This window comes from Polyodon spathula, unplaced genomic scaffold (genome assembly GCF_017654505.1).
Source record: "Polyodon spathula isolate WHYD16114869_AA unplaced genomic scaffold, ASM1765450v1 scaffolds_1677, whole genome shotgun sequence".
NCBI lineage: Eukaryota > Metazoa > Chordata > Actinopteri > Acipenseriformes > Polyodontidae > Polyodon > Polyodon spathula.
The window spans coordinates 48192-60220 of NW_024473153.1; the positions used below are offsets into that span (position 1 = coordinate 48192).

The 12029-nt window shown below is 47.2% G+C and overlaps 1 protein-coding gene across 19 annotated transcripts in view; it reads right to left on the bottom strand.

Annotated features, from left to right (window-relative positions):
- The window catches only part of LOC121310020 (EH domain-binding protein 1-like protein 1), a 42837-nt gene extending 35320 nt beyond the window's left edge, over positions 1 to 7517 (bottom strand). For 11 of the 19 annotated variants that reach the window (XM_041243211.1, XM_041243209.1, XM_041243207.1 and 8 more), the window contains exon 1: positions 6586 to 7516. In XM_041243211.1, the coding sequence (XP_041099145.1) occupies positions 6586 to 6689 (104 nt within the window). In that variant the 5' untranslated portion in view covers positions 6690 to 7516. Of the gene's footprint in view, positions 1 to 6585 lie in introns of all 19 variants that reach the window. The other 8 variants (XM_041243200.1, XM_041243202.1, XM_041243219.1 and 5 more) reach the window with 3 other exon arrangements.
- Positions 7518 to 12029: the final 4512 nt, after the last annotated feature.

The following is a 12029-nucleotide window of genomic DNA, read 5'->3' on the forward strand; positions in this document are numbered from 1 at the left end:
ATCCACAAGCCAACTGCCTCTTTCCGCCCAGGAGCTATACAGCGGCTGTACCGCCCCCTGGAGGTCAAAGGCGTACCCAGACTGCATGACTCCCCCTGCACACCATGTGGTCGTGCCTTTACCAGGAGACCATCGTGGACCCCTGCTCTCCCCTGACTGTATGACTCACACTGCACACCACACGGTCGACGGGAAAGGGTCAACCCCTGACAACCGCATGCGGGACGTCGATGACTGACGTAACTAGGTGGGACGTGTGGTGTCCGGCCGAGAAATGGTTACCCCCTGTAAACACCCTGCCTGCGCTCCCCTGACTGCATGACTCACCCTGCACACCACACGGCCGTGCCTTTACCAGGGGAGACCCTCTGGGACGTACGTAATCAGAGACGTACGGAGCTACTGAGCTGGAGTGTAGGAAGTGTTTTGATTGTTGTGATTCGCGGTAGGTAGTGGGGAGTTCCGTGGGGGGCGATGGTCAAGCTGTTCTCTAGATACATGCCAGTCTCTGAAATGGCAGAGGAAGTGGCACACACCCTCAAGAAACTGGGACCCTTCACGATCGTGTCAGTCTGTCTGTCTATCTGTCAGTCTGGTCAGTCAGTCAGGTCGTCAGGTCTGGTCAGGGCTGTCTGTCAGTCTGTCAGTCTGGTCAGTCAGTCAGGTCGTCAGGTCTGGTCAGGTCTGTCTATCAGTCTGTCTGACACACTACGTAGTGAACATAACAACTGCCTTGATTTTGTGCCAATGCGATAAACTCTTGCTTTCATACGAATGTTTGTAACCTTTCAGGTGGTGTGTGATTATGAGGGCGCCTGCACTGCCACAGCGTGTGCTAAAGAAGACCCAGAGCTTCAACAGGACAAGCGGCTTTAAAGTTCAAGGCGTCTGCTAAATAAACAAATAATAAACAAATAATAACGTGGCAGGATGGTTTGGTGAGTGACGTCACCAGACCAGGAAACAGACACACAACAGTACTGCGGGTGAGTCGCCAATGCGCTGGCATTTATTAAATAAATAACCAATAACAACAAAACATGAACACACAAACAAAAACACACAAACAAGAAGCCACGCTGGCCAAACAAACAAACACAACATGGGAAATAAAACAAACACCATCCGGAATGCAGCCAGCCGTTGTTTATCTTACTTTGTGACGGATCTCTCTCGCGCTCGCATTCCTCTTAACTCTCTTTCCGCTCGCGCAGAGCTCAGCTGCTACACTTTTCAACCAATTTGAAGACGGCCACATTCTGCACGTGTTCTCTTTGGCAGGGAAGGTAACTGCCTGCTTCCTCTGCCAACCCAAAACCACACCAACAACAATAAAAACTACACTGAAATATTTTTCAGTGTGTCCGTTTTTTGTTACGTGTGTAGAAAACTACAAAGTGGCGTGTATTTCATTATGTTAGTGTAACATTATTCAGCAGGTTTCATTCAAATTTATGAAGCAACATTAGTTAATTCTATAAGGGTGATGCAAAACTTTTGGCCACAGCTGTACAGTTTTTGTTTCTCTTTTCAAGCTGAAAGCTTCTTTCTGTAGGGACAAGCCCCCCAGGACTTTTTTTTTTTTTTTTTTTTTGCTTGTGTCACAAGATCTGTATTACTCTCCAAAACCTAAAATTACCTCCCTGTCTCATCTGATGAGCCAGCCTCTCACAGGCTTACTGACAGCTCCATGTGTGTGTGCCTGCCTGCCTGCCTCCCTCCCTGACACTCCTCACACCTAAATAGATCTGTGCTGGATTACATATCAGGAATCAGGGTCAAGCGAAGGAGATTAAATAGCCCTGCCCTGGACTAGTAACTGAGAGAGAGGAAGGTTACATTCAAAACCGTTCCCAAAAGTACAGCAAAGAGTAGTAAGGGCACAGCATGGTAAAGCATGGGACAGCCAGGGGTGAAAGTAAGAATGCCGGTAAGAATTTCAGTGCCAGTATGCTGCCAACAAAACACTGTGTTCTTAAGGTTAAGGATGTAATATACTGATGCATAGGTAAATGGATTTATAATAGTAATATCAAAAAGTAGGAATTCTAAGCTGAACAAATCAAAACTTTTTCATTTACTGCACATTTAAAAATAACAGTGAAAGACGCGCTGCTTCAGACTCCACTCCCAGTCAGGTGGGAGACGATCACGTGATTTAGAATGTTGCCACGGCCTTTGTTTCTTGTCAAGTCAGTCGCTTTACGCACAATTTACAACGAAGAGCAGAAGTTTGTTAAAAAAAAAAAAAAACTGAACAAGAAATGCTGCCAAAGAAAGTTCAACAGACCTTAACTGCTCTTTGTAAACGTAAAAGTGAGGAAGTAGGGGAATGCCAATCGAAAAAGACTAACGAGAACTGAAGACACAGAAAATCGTTTGAACGAAAACCCTGCTACTGTTTTACCTTCCTATTAAATCCTGGCTAAAAAAAAAAAAGATACCCTTCTCAATCTGAATGCTAAAAGCGAAGAAGCATCATTTGACACTACCGCTCGTGTATTCTGCACAACAAAACAAACTGTCCACTCAGGGACCATGAGAGCCCCATTGACCTGAAATCAATGGGACAGAAATGGGGTGATTAGTTACTGTTACTGTTTCTGATTCTTACTTTCACCACTCATAGGCACGCACTGTAAAGCATACAGAGGTATAGCAAAGATAATAAAAAGCAAGGCAAAGTACGGTGAACAATGCCTATAGTACGACACTGGGCAAAGCATGGGAGTCAAACTGCAAAACACCCGGGGGAAACTTTCAGAAGGGTTTTACATCACTTCAGAAGAGACTGGACAGAAACACCGAGACTGTGAGTGACATGCATCCCCCTCCACCACTGCAAACACAGCTTGACCACAACCATGACGTGTGCCAACAGCTTCCAGTAAGAATCAGCAACGACATGCTTCATCACAATACAAGAAGCCATTCCCCAACCGTATGTAAAAGTGTAAGCTACAGATACACAGAGGCAGACACCCCCTCAATCCCCACACTCTGCTGCTCGTGATAACTTAAACCAAGTCATGTTAATACCAGGTTTCACCACAATTGGATAAGCGGTTCTCTAGACAGGCCACAATGTGTGAAGTATGGTATGTGAATCGATTTCATCTGCAATGGGGGATAAAACATAAATAAGTGACACATACACGCACTTTCTGATACACTCAATAACTAGAGCTAAAGCAGGTTTCATCCCAATCGGACCAGTGGCTCTCTAGATATACTCAATACGTTATATAGTTCAGGCGCAGATTAGGAACTGAAAGAAACGCTTTGATATCGAGAGAGACTGGACAAAAAGAGCGACAAAATGCAAAGTGCAGAACACAGGGGAGGAGGCCGCTCAGCCCAGCAGGGCTCGTCCCTACATAGCACCCCATTCACTGGACTAGGGGCGCTTCGTTTACCAGGACAGACCCTCGCTGTTTTTTTAATGTTCCCAGTGTTGCAGACCCTTCTCCTGGGAGGCTATTCTGTTCATAGCTGTGTAAAAGGGTTTGCTCCTTTCTGTTCTAAGCTTACTTCCATCGACGTCCTCACATCTAACTCTTTAAATGCCTAAAGCATATGGCACTAACAAAATAATACTGCCATCGTTTCTTAGGTCTCAGACTGTCTTATTTAAAAAACGCAGACATTGTGGTAAAGGTTCATTCGATTCATAAGGGTCGTTTCTTTGAAGCTGTTAGTGTAGAATATTTATCGCTCGCTCCTTGCAGATACTTCAATGCTACACTTCAGCCTCGAGAGCTGGCATGAAGGAACTGACATTGAAAACACGCCAGTCACAGGAAGGGCAGTGATTGGTGCTCAGAGGAGAGCCAAAGAATTGTTTCCTACAAGGACTCACACTCCCAGAAGCACCTCCAGTGTGCCGGCTGTGTTAAGAACAGAAGAACATAAGAAAGTTTCCAAACGAGAGGAGGCCATTCGGCCCATCTTTCTTGTTTTGTTGTCAGTAGCTTATTGATCCCAGAATCTCATCAAGCAGCTTCTTGAAAGATCCCAGGGTGTCAGCTTCAACAACATTACTGGGGAGTTGGTTCCAGATTCCCACGATTCTCTATAAAAACAGTGCCTCCTATTTTCTGTTCTGAATGCCCCTTTACCTAATCTCCATTTGTGACCCCTGGTCCTTGTTTCTTTTTTCAGGTTGAAAAACACTGTCAATACCTTTTAGAATTCAAAATCAAGCAGGTTAGTTAGACTCGCGCTCCCTTTCCTAAAGCCATGCTGACCGTCTCCCAGGATACTGTTACCACCATATAAGTCATTTTCCATTGTGGATCTTATTATAGTTTCCGTAGGTTTACATATAATAGAAGTCAGGCTTATTGGTCTGTAGTTACCTGGTTTGGTTTTGTCTCCCTTTTTGTGGATCGGTATTACGTTTGCAATTCTCCAGGCTGTCAGTACAACCCCTGTCAAGAGACTGTTGCATGATCTTGGTTAGCGGTTTGTAAATAACTTCTTTTGGTTTCTTTGAGTACTATTCCTTCAACAGGAAGAGCAGTGTGGAAAAATAATGCAAGTGGTGTAAAATGCTCTAAAAATCAAGCAGTGGTCAGTCTGTACCCTGATAACCTGAATTGTTTAGAGCACTTTACAGCACAGGGGAATCCGCCAGGATTGCATTAGCCAGCTATCTGTGGTTTTCCTGGAAATACAACTGGTGTTTTAAAATGCTCTAATGTGGTGTATCAGAGTATCGGTTAATTGAGTACCAAACAAAAAAACCTGCTTGAACTCACTGGACGCCTGGCCAGTAGGGGGCGCTGCGCAGCGGTGAGGACAAACAGTCCCTTCTGGTTTTGCCTCCCTAACCCAGCACCAGTCAATGCTCCCTGTGGAATATCCAGCGAACAACTTCACACAGCCAGGAACCTGCGCTCCCTTGACTGTATGACTCCCCCTGCACACCACACAGCCGTGCCTTTACCAGAGGAGACTCTCTGTGACCCCTGCGCTCCCCTGACTGTGTGACTCCCCCTGCACACCACACAGCCGTGCCTTTACCAGAGGAGACTCTCTGTGACCCCTGCGCTCCCCTGACTGTGTGACTCCCCCTGCACACCACACAGCCGTGCCTTTACCAGAGGAGACTCTCTGTGACCCCTATGCTCCCCTGACTGCGTGACTCCCCCTGCACACCACACAGCCGTGCCTTTACCAGAGGAGACTCTCTGTGACCCCTGCGCTCCCTTGACTGCATGACTCCCCCTGCACACCACACAGCCGTGCCTTTACCAGAGGAGACTCTCTGTGACCCCTGCGCTCCCCTGACTGTATGACTCCCCCTGCACACCACACAGCCGTGCCTTTACCAGAGGAGGCTCTCTGTGACCCCTGCGCTCCCGACTGTATGACTCCCTCAGTCTGTACCCCTCTATACCCCTCTATACTGTAACACAGCCCCCAACTCTCCCTCAATCTGTACCCCTCTATACTGTAACAGAGCCCTAGACTCCCTTTCAATCTGTACCCCTCTATACTGTAACAGAGCCCCTAACTCTCCCTCAATCTGTACCCCTCTATACTGTAACAGAGCCCCTAACTCTCCCTCAATCTGTACCCCTCTATATACTTTATCACTGGAACTTCCCTAAATTTTAGACCATCCAATCATCAACCGGTTTGGAAGTTCCCCATATTCTCCACACTTCTCTTGAAGAGAACATAATTGCTTTGTGCTTCTTTTTTACAAGTTGTAAGTTACATGTGGTCTAGCGTGTGATATTGAACGACACATGTAGTGTCTGCCGCTGTATGTCAGGATTATATCCAACACAGGCATGTAGACTGAACTGCTCCCTCCCTCACCCCCCCTAAGAGAAAGGGTGCTCCCTCCAGTCCAGGGCAGGCTTGAGGCATGGAGACTGAACTGCTCCCTCCCTCACCCCCCTAAGAGAAAGGGTGCTCCCTCCAGTCCAGGGCAGGCTTGAGGCATGGAGACTGAACTGCTCCCTCCCTCCCTCACCCCCCCTGAGAGAAAGGGTGCTCCCTCCAGTCCAGGGCAGGCTTGAGGCATGGAGACTGAACTGCTCCCTCCCTCACCCCCCTAAGAGAAAGGGTGCTCCCTCCAGTCCAGGGCAGGCTTGAGGCATGGAGACTGAACTGCTCCCTCCCTCACCCCCCCTAAGAGAAAGGGTGCTCCCTCCAGTCCAGGGCAGGCTTGAATAGATGATTTTCTACATTAATAATAATAATCGTTTAAAAAGGGGGTTCTGGTTCTGCTGAAATTGTTAAGAATGCATTTCAATCTGCGGGACTTTAACCGCGACGATGGTGCAACAACGCCAGCGCGACGCGGAAATGGCTCAGCTGATGTTGTTAACATTATTATAATTAATAACAACAATAATATAATGTTTAATTGAGTAAAATCTGCATATCAACGCCAAACCCCGCCCTAAGTGCACCCTGGGCTATCAATACCAGACCCTCCTTTAGGAAACACATCGACTCGGGCTGGGGACAGGCAGCGCTGATACGCCCTCGTAGCAGACAACCAACAAAGCTGTTACTATTAATTAAAAGTACATTTAAGTAATAATTATAATTGAAAAATGAACTCACCACTTTTTCGTACACTCCACGACGAGCTCCTGGTAGGAAGCCACGAACTGAAACTTTGATGCCCGCTTCCCGACCCGCTGGAGCCTTTTCCAAACCGACGTCATTGTGTTTTTATTTGTAATATCGTTTTTGCTGTTACTGTTACCCGGTTTACTTTTTTATTTTATTTTTTTTTTTTTTTTCAGGAACGTTAATTTTCTTTTTTTTAAAAAAAAAAAAAAAAAAAAAAAAAAAAAAAAAAAATTTAAAACTTTTCCCTCTCTCACACCGTAATGTTTCTCACGCGCTCGTGTTGATGAAATTAGTTAATGGCAAATAATAATAATAATAATAATAATAAAACCGCTGAAAATGTCAGCATTTTTTTTAAAAACAGTTGTTGAGTTTTTTTGAAACCGCCGAAGTTGGCGTCCACCTTGACTCCTGCATGTCAACACCTGCGCCAAGAAAGCAAGCAGCCGTCAATGTGTCTTGCACGTCGTGTGCGTGGGATTTAAATATACGCCACAAACACTTTTTAGAAGAAGAAGAAAAAACAAAAAAAAAAAAAAGAGGAACCGTGCAAAAATCCAATGCAGCGCCGGTGTGCCACTGAAAAAAACATCTGCCCCCGACGCTGTCACAGACCAAGGCCGGCGAGATCAAAGCAAACTGTCCCCCTCCCCTGTGTTGTGTGCAAATTACAAACAGGGCAACGCGGCTCGCCATAAAGCTGTCACAGCAGCGTCCTCCAGAGGGTTACCCTGAAGACGAAGAGGCTGCCCGTGTCCCCCCACCTCCTCCTCCCGTTCACAGAGCTGATTATCCGGCTTGCGACTCCTGTGCTCGTCTTGTTGCAGCAAGCAACGAGGAAGTTCTTCTGAGCACAGGAGTGGAGCCAGCAGTGTGAAATGGCTCTGTGACAAGAGAGAGAGGGAGAGAGAGAGAGAGAGAGAGAGACCGAGAAACAGAGAGAGAGAGAGGGAGTCTGAGAGAGGGTCCCCCTCTGTGGCTGAGAGAAACAGAGAGAGAGAGGGAGAGAATGAGAGAGAGGGGGGGAGAGAAACAGAGAGACTCCTCTCTCCTCTCCTACTCTCCGACTCTCCCTCACTCCTCTCCCCCCCCCCTCTCTCTCTTCTTCTCTGGAATGAAGAGAGGAGAGAGAGAGAGAATGAGAGAGAGAGGGAGTCTGAGCACTACTCTCTCTCTCCCCTCTTATAGACTCTCCTCTCTGAGAGAGAGAGAGGGGGAGAGAAAGAGAAGAGAGAGAGAGAGAGAGAGGGAGAGAGAGGGAGAGAGAGAGAGAGAGTGTGAGAGAGAGAGACAGAGAGAGAGAGAGAGAGAGGAGAGAAGAGAGAGAGAGAGAGAGAGAGAGAGGGGAGAGAGAAACAGAGAGAGAGAGAGAGAGAGAGAGAGGGTGAGAGAGGAGGGAGAGAGAGAGAGAGAGAGGAGAGAGGGGGAGAGAGAGAGACTCCTCCCCTCTCTCGTCTCTTAGCTCTCCGCTCTCTACTCTCACGCACTCCCCCTCCAGCTCTCTCCTCTCTCTCTCTCCCTCTCTTACTCTCTCCCTCACCTCTCTCTCCCCCCCTCTCTCCTCTCTCTCTCCTCTCTCTCTGCTACTCTCTCTCTCTCTCTTCCCTCTGTCTCTTCCTCAGAGAGAGGGGGGTGAGAGAGGGGGAGAGAGAGAGAGGGAGAGAAGAGAGAGGGAGTAAGGTGAGAGAGGAGAGAGAGAAACACTCCTCTCCCCCCCTCCTCTGAGAGCTGACCTCGCTCTCGAGCTCTCCCTCTGAGAGAGGGAGTGGAGAGACTCTCTCCCCCTTCCCTCTCTCTTCTCTCTCTTCTCTCACTCTCTCCTGAGAGAGTGTCTACTCTCTCTCTCCCCTCTCTCTCTTTGTCTCTGGGAGAGGGGGGGAGAGAGAGAGAGAGGTGTGAGAAATGAGAGAGGGGGGAGAGAAAGAGAGAGCTCCTCTCTCTCTCTCCCTCTCTCTCTCCCCCTCTCCTGAGAGAGAGGGAGGAGAGAGACAGAGGAGAGAGAGAGAGAGAGAGAGAGAGAGAGAGAGAGAGAGAGAGAGAGAGAGAGGGAGAGAGAGAGAGAGAGAGAGAGAGAGAGAGAGAGAGAGAGAGAGAGAGAGAGGGAGAGTGAGAGAGGGGGGGAGAGAAAAGAGAGAGGGGGGGAGAGAGAGAAGAGAGAGAGAGAGAGAGAGAGAGAGAGAAGAGAGAGAGAGAGAGGGAGAGTGAGAGAGAGGGGGGGAGAGAAACAGAGAGAGAGAGAGAGAGAGGGAGAATGAGAGAGGGGGGGAGAGAAACAGAGAGAGAGAGAGAGAGAGAGGGAGCTACCGTGACTCGACTAAGATAACAACAAACAGTCATACATAATTTAAGACGTTATTATGACGACTAGGCTTCTAATCGAGTGCAGCACTTAAAATAAGTTGTTAGCTCCCTGCTCTAAAAGTGTGGTTAGTAATAATAATATTGACTGTAAAGCATGGTAAATTCATAGTAATATCACGAGAAAATGACCGTGCAGTTTGGTAATCATATTAATATTTGCCCAAGTTGGATAAAGACCTAAGGATGTTCTTCCAATGCATCTTCTGTTAGAAAGGGAATACTGTATGGCATCCATTGTGAAACCCTCCTATTTCATATTTGTATAATTGCATCTGATGAATTAATTTTCTTACTCAGTTACTGTACCTGCTTATTAACGGTCTGCTGGGAGCTGCCTGGTGTAATGCACGCCTCCATTTTAAACACAACGAGAGCGTGCTCAGTCAGGCTGTAATATACAAAAGATGCATCTCCCTGTGGTCAGTTTCAGTCACAATGGGCTAGACAGCAGATCTGAGTTGCTGAGGACTATGGCGAGAGCCCTCACTTACTAGCACACTGCCCGGCCCTTCCTGACCCTTTAACTGCAGCTCAGAGTGGAACTCGCACTCTCTCAAATGACTGAGAAAGAGGAACTGGAACTGGCATGGATCTGAAGATTGCAACAATACCTATTCAGAGACATTAAGATCTGTAGTGGCAGTGCATCTGTATTACAAAGGTCACTCCTTGCAACACAGCGTTCCTAAAAACAAGCTTTACAAAGGTGCTAATTTAGTTTTGTACCCCTATTTATTCTACATAACCTAAAATAAGTCAGCCTAACAGAGGTGCTTGTGGGCTGCGTTTAGGGCCTAGCAGCATGAACAGGATGCATTTCACGTGGAGAATGGGGCAGCAGTGCAGAGTTTGTGAATGCTGCAAGAGTGTTCTAAAACTTCCTTTTAAGAAGCCGCCGCCCCTTTGTTTACAGGAAATTATGTACTGTGCTTCTCAATCTTAAAGCTGAGCACACCTGCAGGTTTCACAGTACTTTATAAATCAACTTCAATGATGAAAGGGTTTAAAAGACATATAAAAGCCCCCTGGAGGACAAGGACAATGGCTCACCGGGCACCTGGCCAGTAGGGGCCAATGTAGCGCGGTGAGGAGAAACATTCCCGGCCGGTTTTGCATCCCTAAGCGAGCACCAGAATGCGTCTGGAATCAAAGATTTGAAACTATCTGAATATAAACGAAGCTGTTAAATGATATATATATATTTTTGTTGAGTGCATAACCTCCCTAAGCCTGCAAAGACATTGTCATTTTCAATACAGAGAGTGTCTTTCACGGTTTGCGCGGCCCCTTCAGGTATGTCCCGAGCCTGTTTCACAGTGGAGGCAGCAATGCTTTTACCTTGCATCCTGTGTGCTCCAAAGTCCAGAGTTCAGCCTGAGTCAGCTCTATTAAGGGTCATAATGCACTGATCTTAATGTCAGGAAACAAGAAGCGATGCTTTGCTCTGCTGGGACCTAACTAAACAGGAGCTCCCCCTGAGGGGTGTGTGTGTGTGTGTGTGTGTTTGTGTGTGTGCATGTGTGGGTTCTGTGTGGGTGTGTGTGTGTGTGCGTGTGTGGGTTCGGTGTGGGTGTGTGTTTTGGGTGTGTGTGGGTTTGGTGTGTGTTTGTTTTGGGTGTGTGTGTTTTGGGGGGGGGGGGGGTGTTGGTTGTGTGTGTGTGTGTTTTGGGTGTGTGTGGGTTGGGTGTGTGTTTTGGGTGTGTGTGGGTTTCGGGTGTGTGTGTGTGTGGTGTGTGTGTGGAATCGGTGTGTGTGTGTGTGTTTTGTGGTGTGTGTGTGTTTGGTGTGTGTGTGGTGTTGTGTGTGTGTGTGTGTTTTGGGTGTGCGGTTTGGGTGTGTGTGTGTGTTTTGGGTGTGTGTTTTGGGTGTGTGTGGGTTGTGTGTGTGTTTTGGGTGTGTGTGGGTTGTGTGTGTGTTTTGGGTGTGTGTGGGTTGTGTGTGTGTGTGTTTGGGTGTGTGTGTATTTTGGGTGTGTGGGGGTTTTGGGTGTGTGTGTGTTTTGGGGTGGGGTGTGTGGGTTGGGTGTGTTTTTGGTGATGTGAAGGTCAAGTTAAATGCCTCTTTACACCCAGAAGCTCCACAGCTGATGCAAGCTACCGCCCCCTGGAGGACAGGCCCTGCAAGTGCCTGTTTGAGCTCGCCAGGTGGCTGGCAGTTGGCTCCTCTGCAGCACGATGAGGAGAAACAGTCCCTGCCAGTTTTGTTCACACGCAGCCAAGAGGATGTCAGAGAAACTATACCTCTATGAATTTTTAAGATATATATATATTTGAGAATATGTTTGTATCATAAATGTAATAAAAAAAATATTTACTTAAAAAAAGAATGGCAATGACAAAGCATTCGAAAAGTTAAAACTACAACAGGTTCTATATAAACAGATTTCCATCTGTTTCTTATTGCGATTTAATCGCTTGTAATGTTTCTAAGTCAGGGGTCTCCAGGACCAGGCTTGGAGACCCCTGTTCTAAGCGTTCGGTGGCTCCCTCCAATCATGTGTTTTCTCTTGCTATTTTGTCTCACTTTGCTCTTGGGCCAGACGCTTACACACCTGCATTATTTCCTGCCAGAACATGTGTTTGGGTGGGGAGATGGGATTGCTCAGTCTTCTGACTCAGTCCTGTTCATTCCTCATCACCCCAGTGTCCCTGCTGTGTTTCAGGGGGTGTGAATGGTTGTTATCAGAAGTAAAGGCTCTGTTTGTTGTGTTGGTGGCTCTGTAGTTAATCCACGTTTCCGAATGCAGCATGAGCCCAGTGTGTAAAACTCTCATCCCCTTCCCAGTGTCAAACTGGGGCAGCTTCCACCTGCAGTCTACAGTCCACTCTGCAACTGCATTTGCTCATATTTTTTTTTATAGAACTACCATGGGGTGTAGCTGCTGAAATCACCATGGTCTTATTGTGTGATCTTTGAATAGCCAGTGAGTCACTAAGCAGACAGCCTATGACAGGAATAGCCAGCCCTGCCCAGAATCTCAGCATCGCACAGGAAACTGTATACTGTACTGGAGCTAATAAATACAGCACTACACCTCCGCAGGGTCCTGTCTCTTCAACGAGGGGCAGATA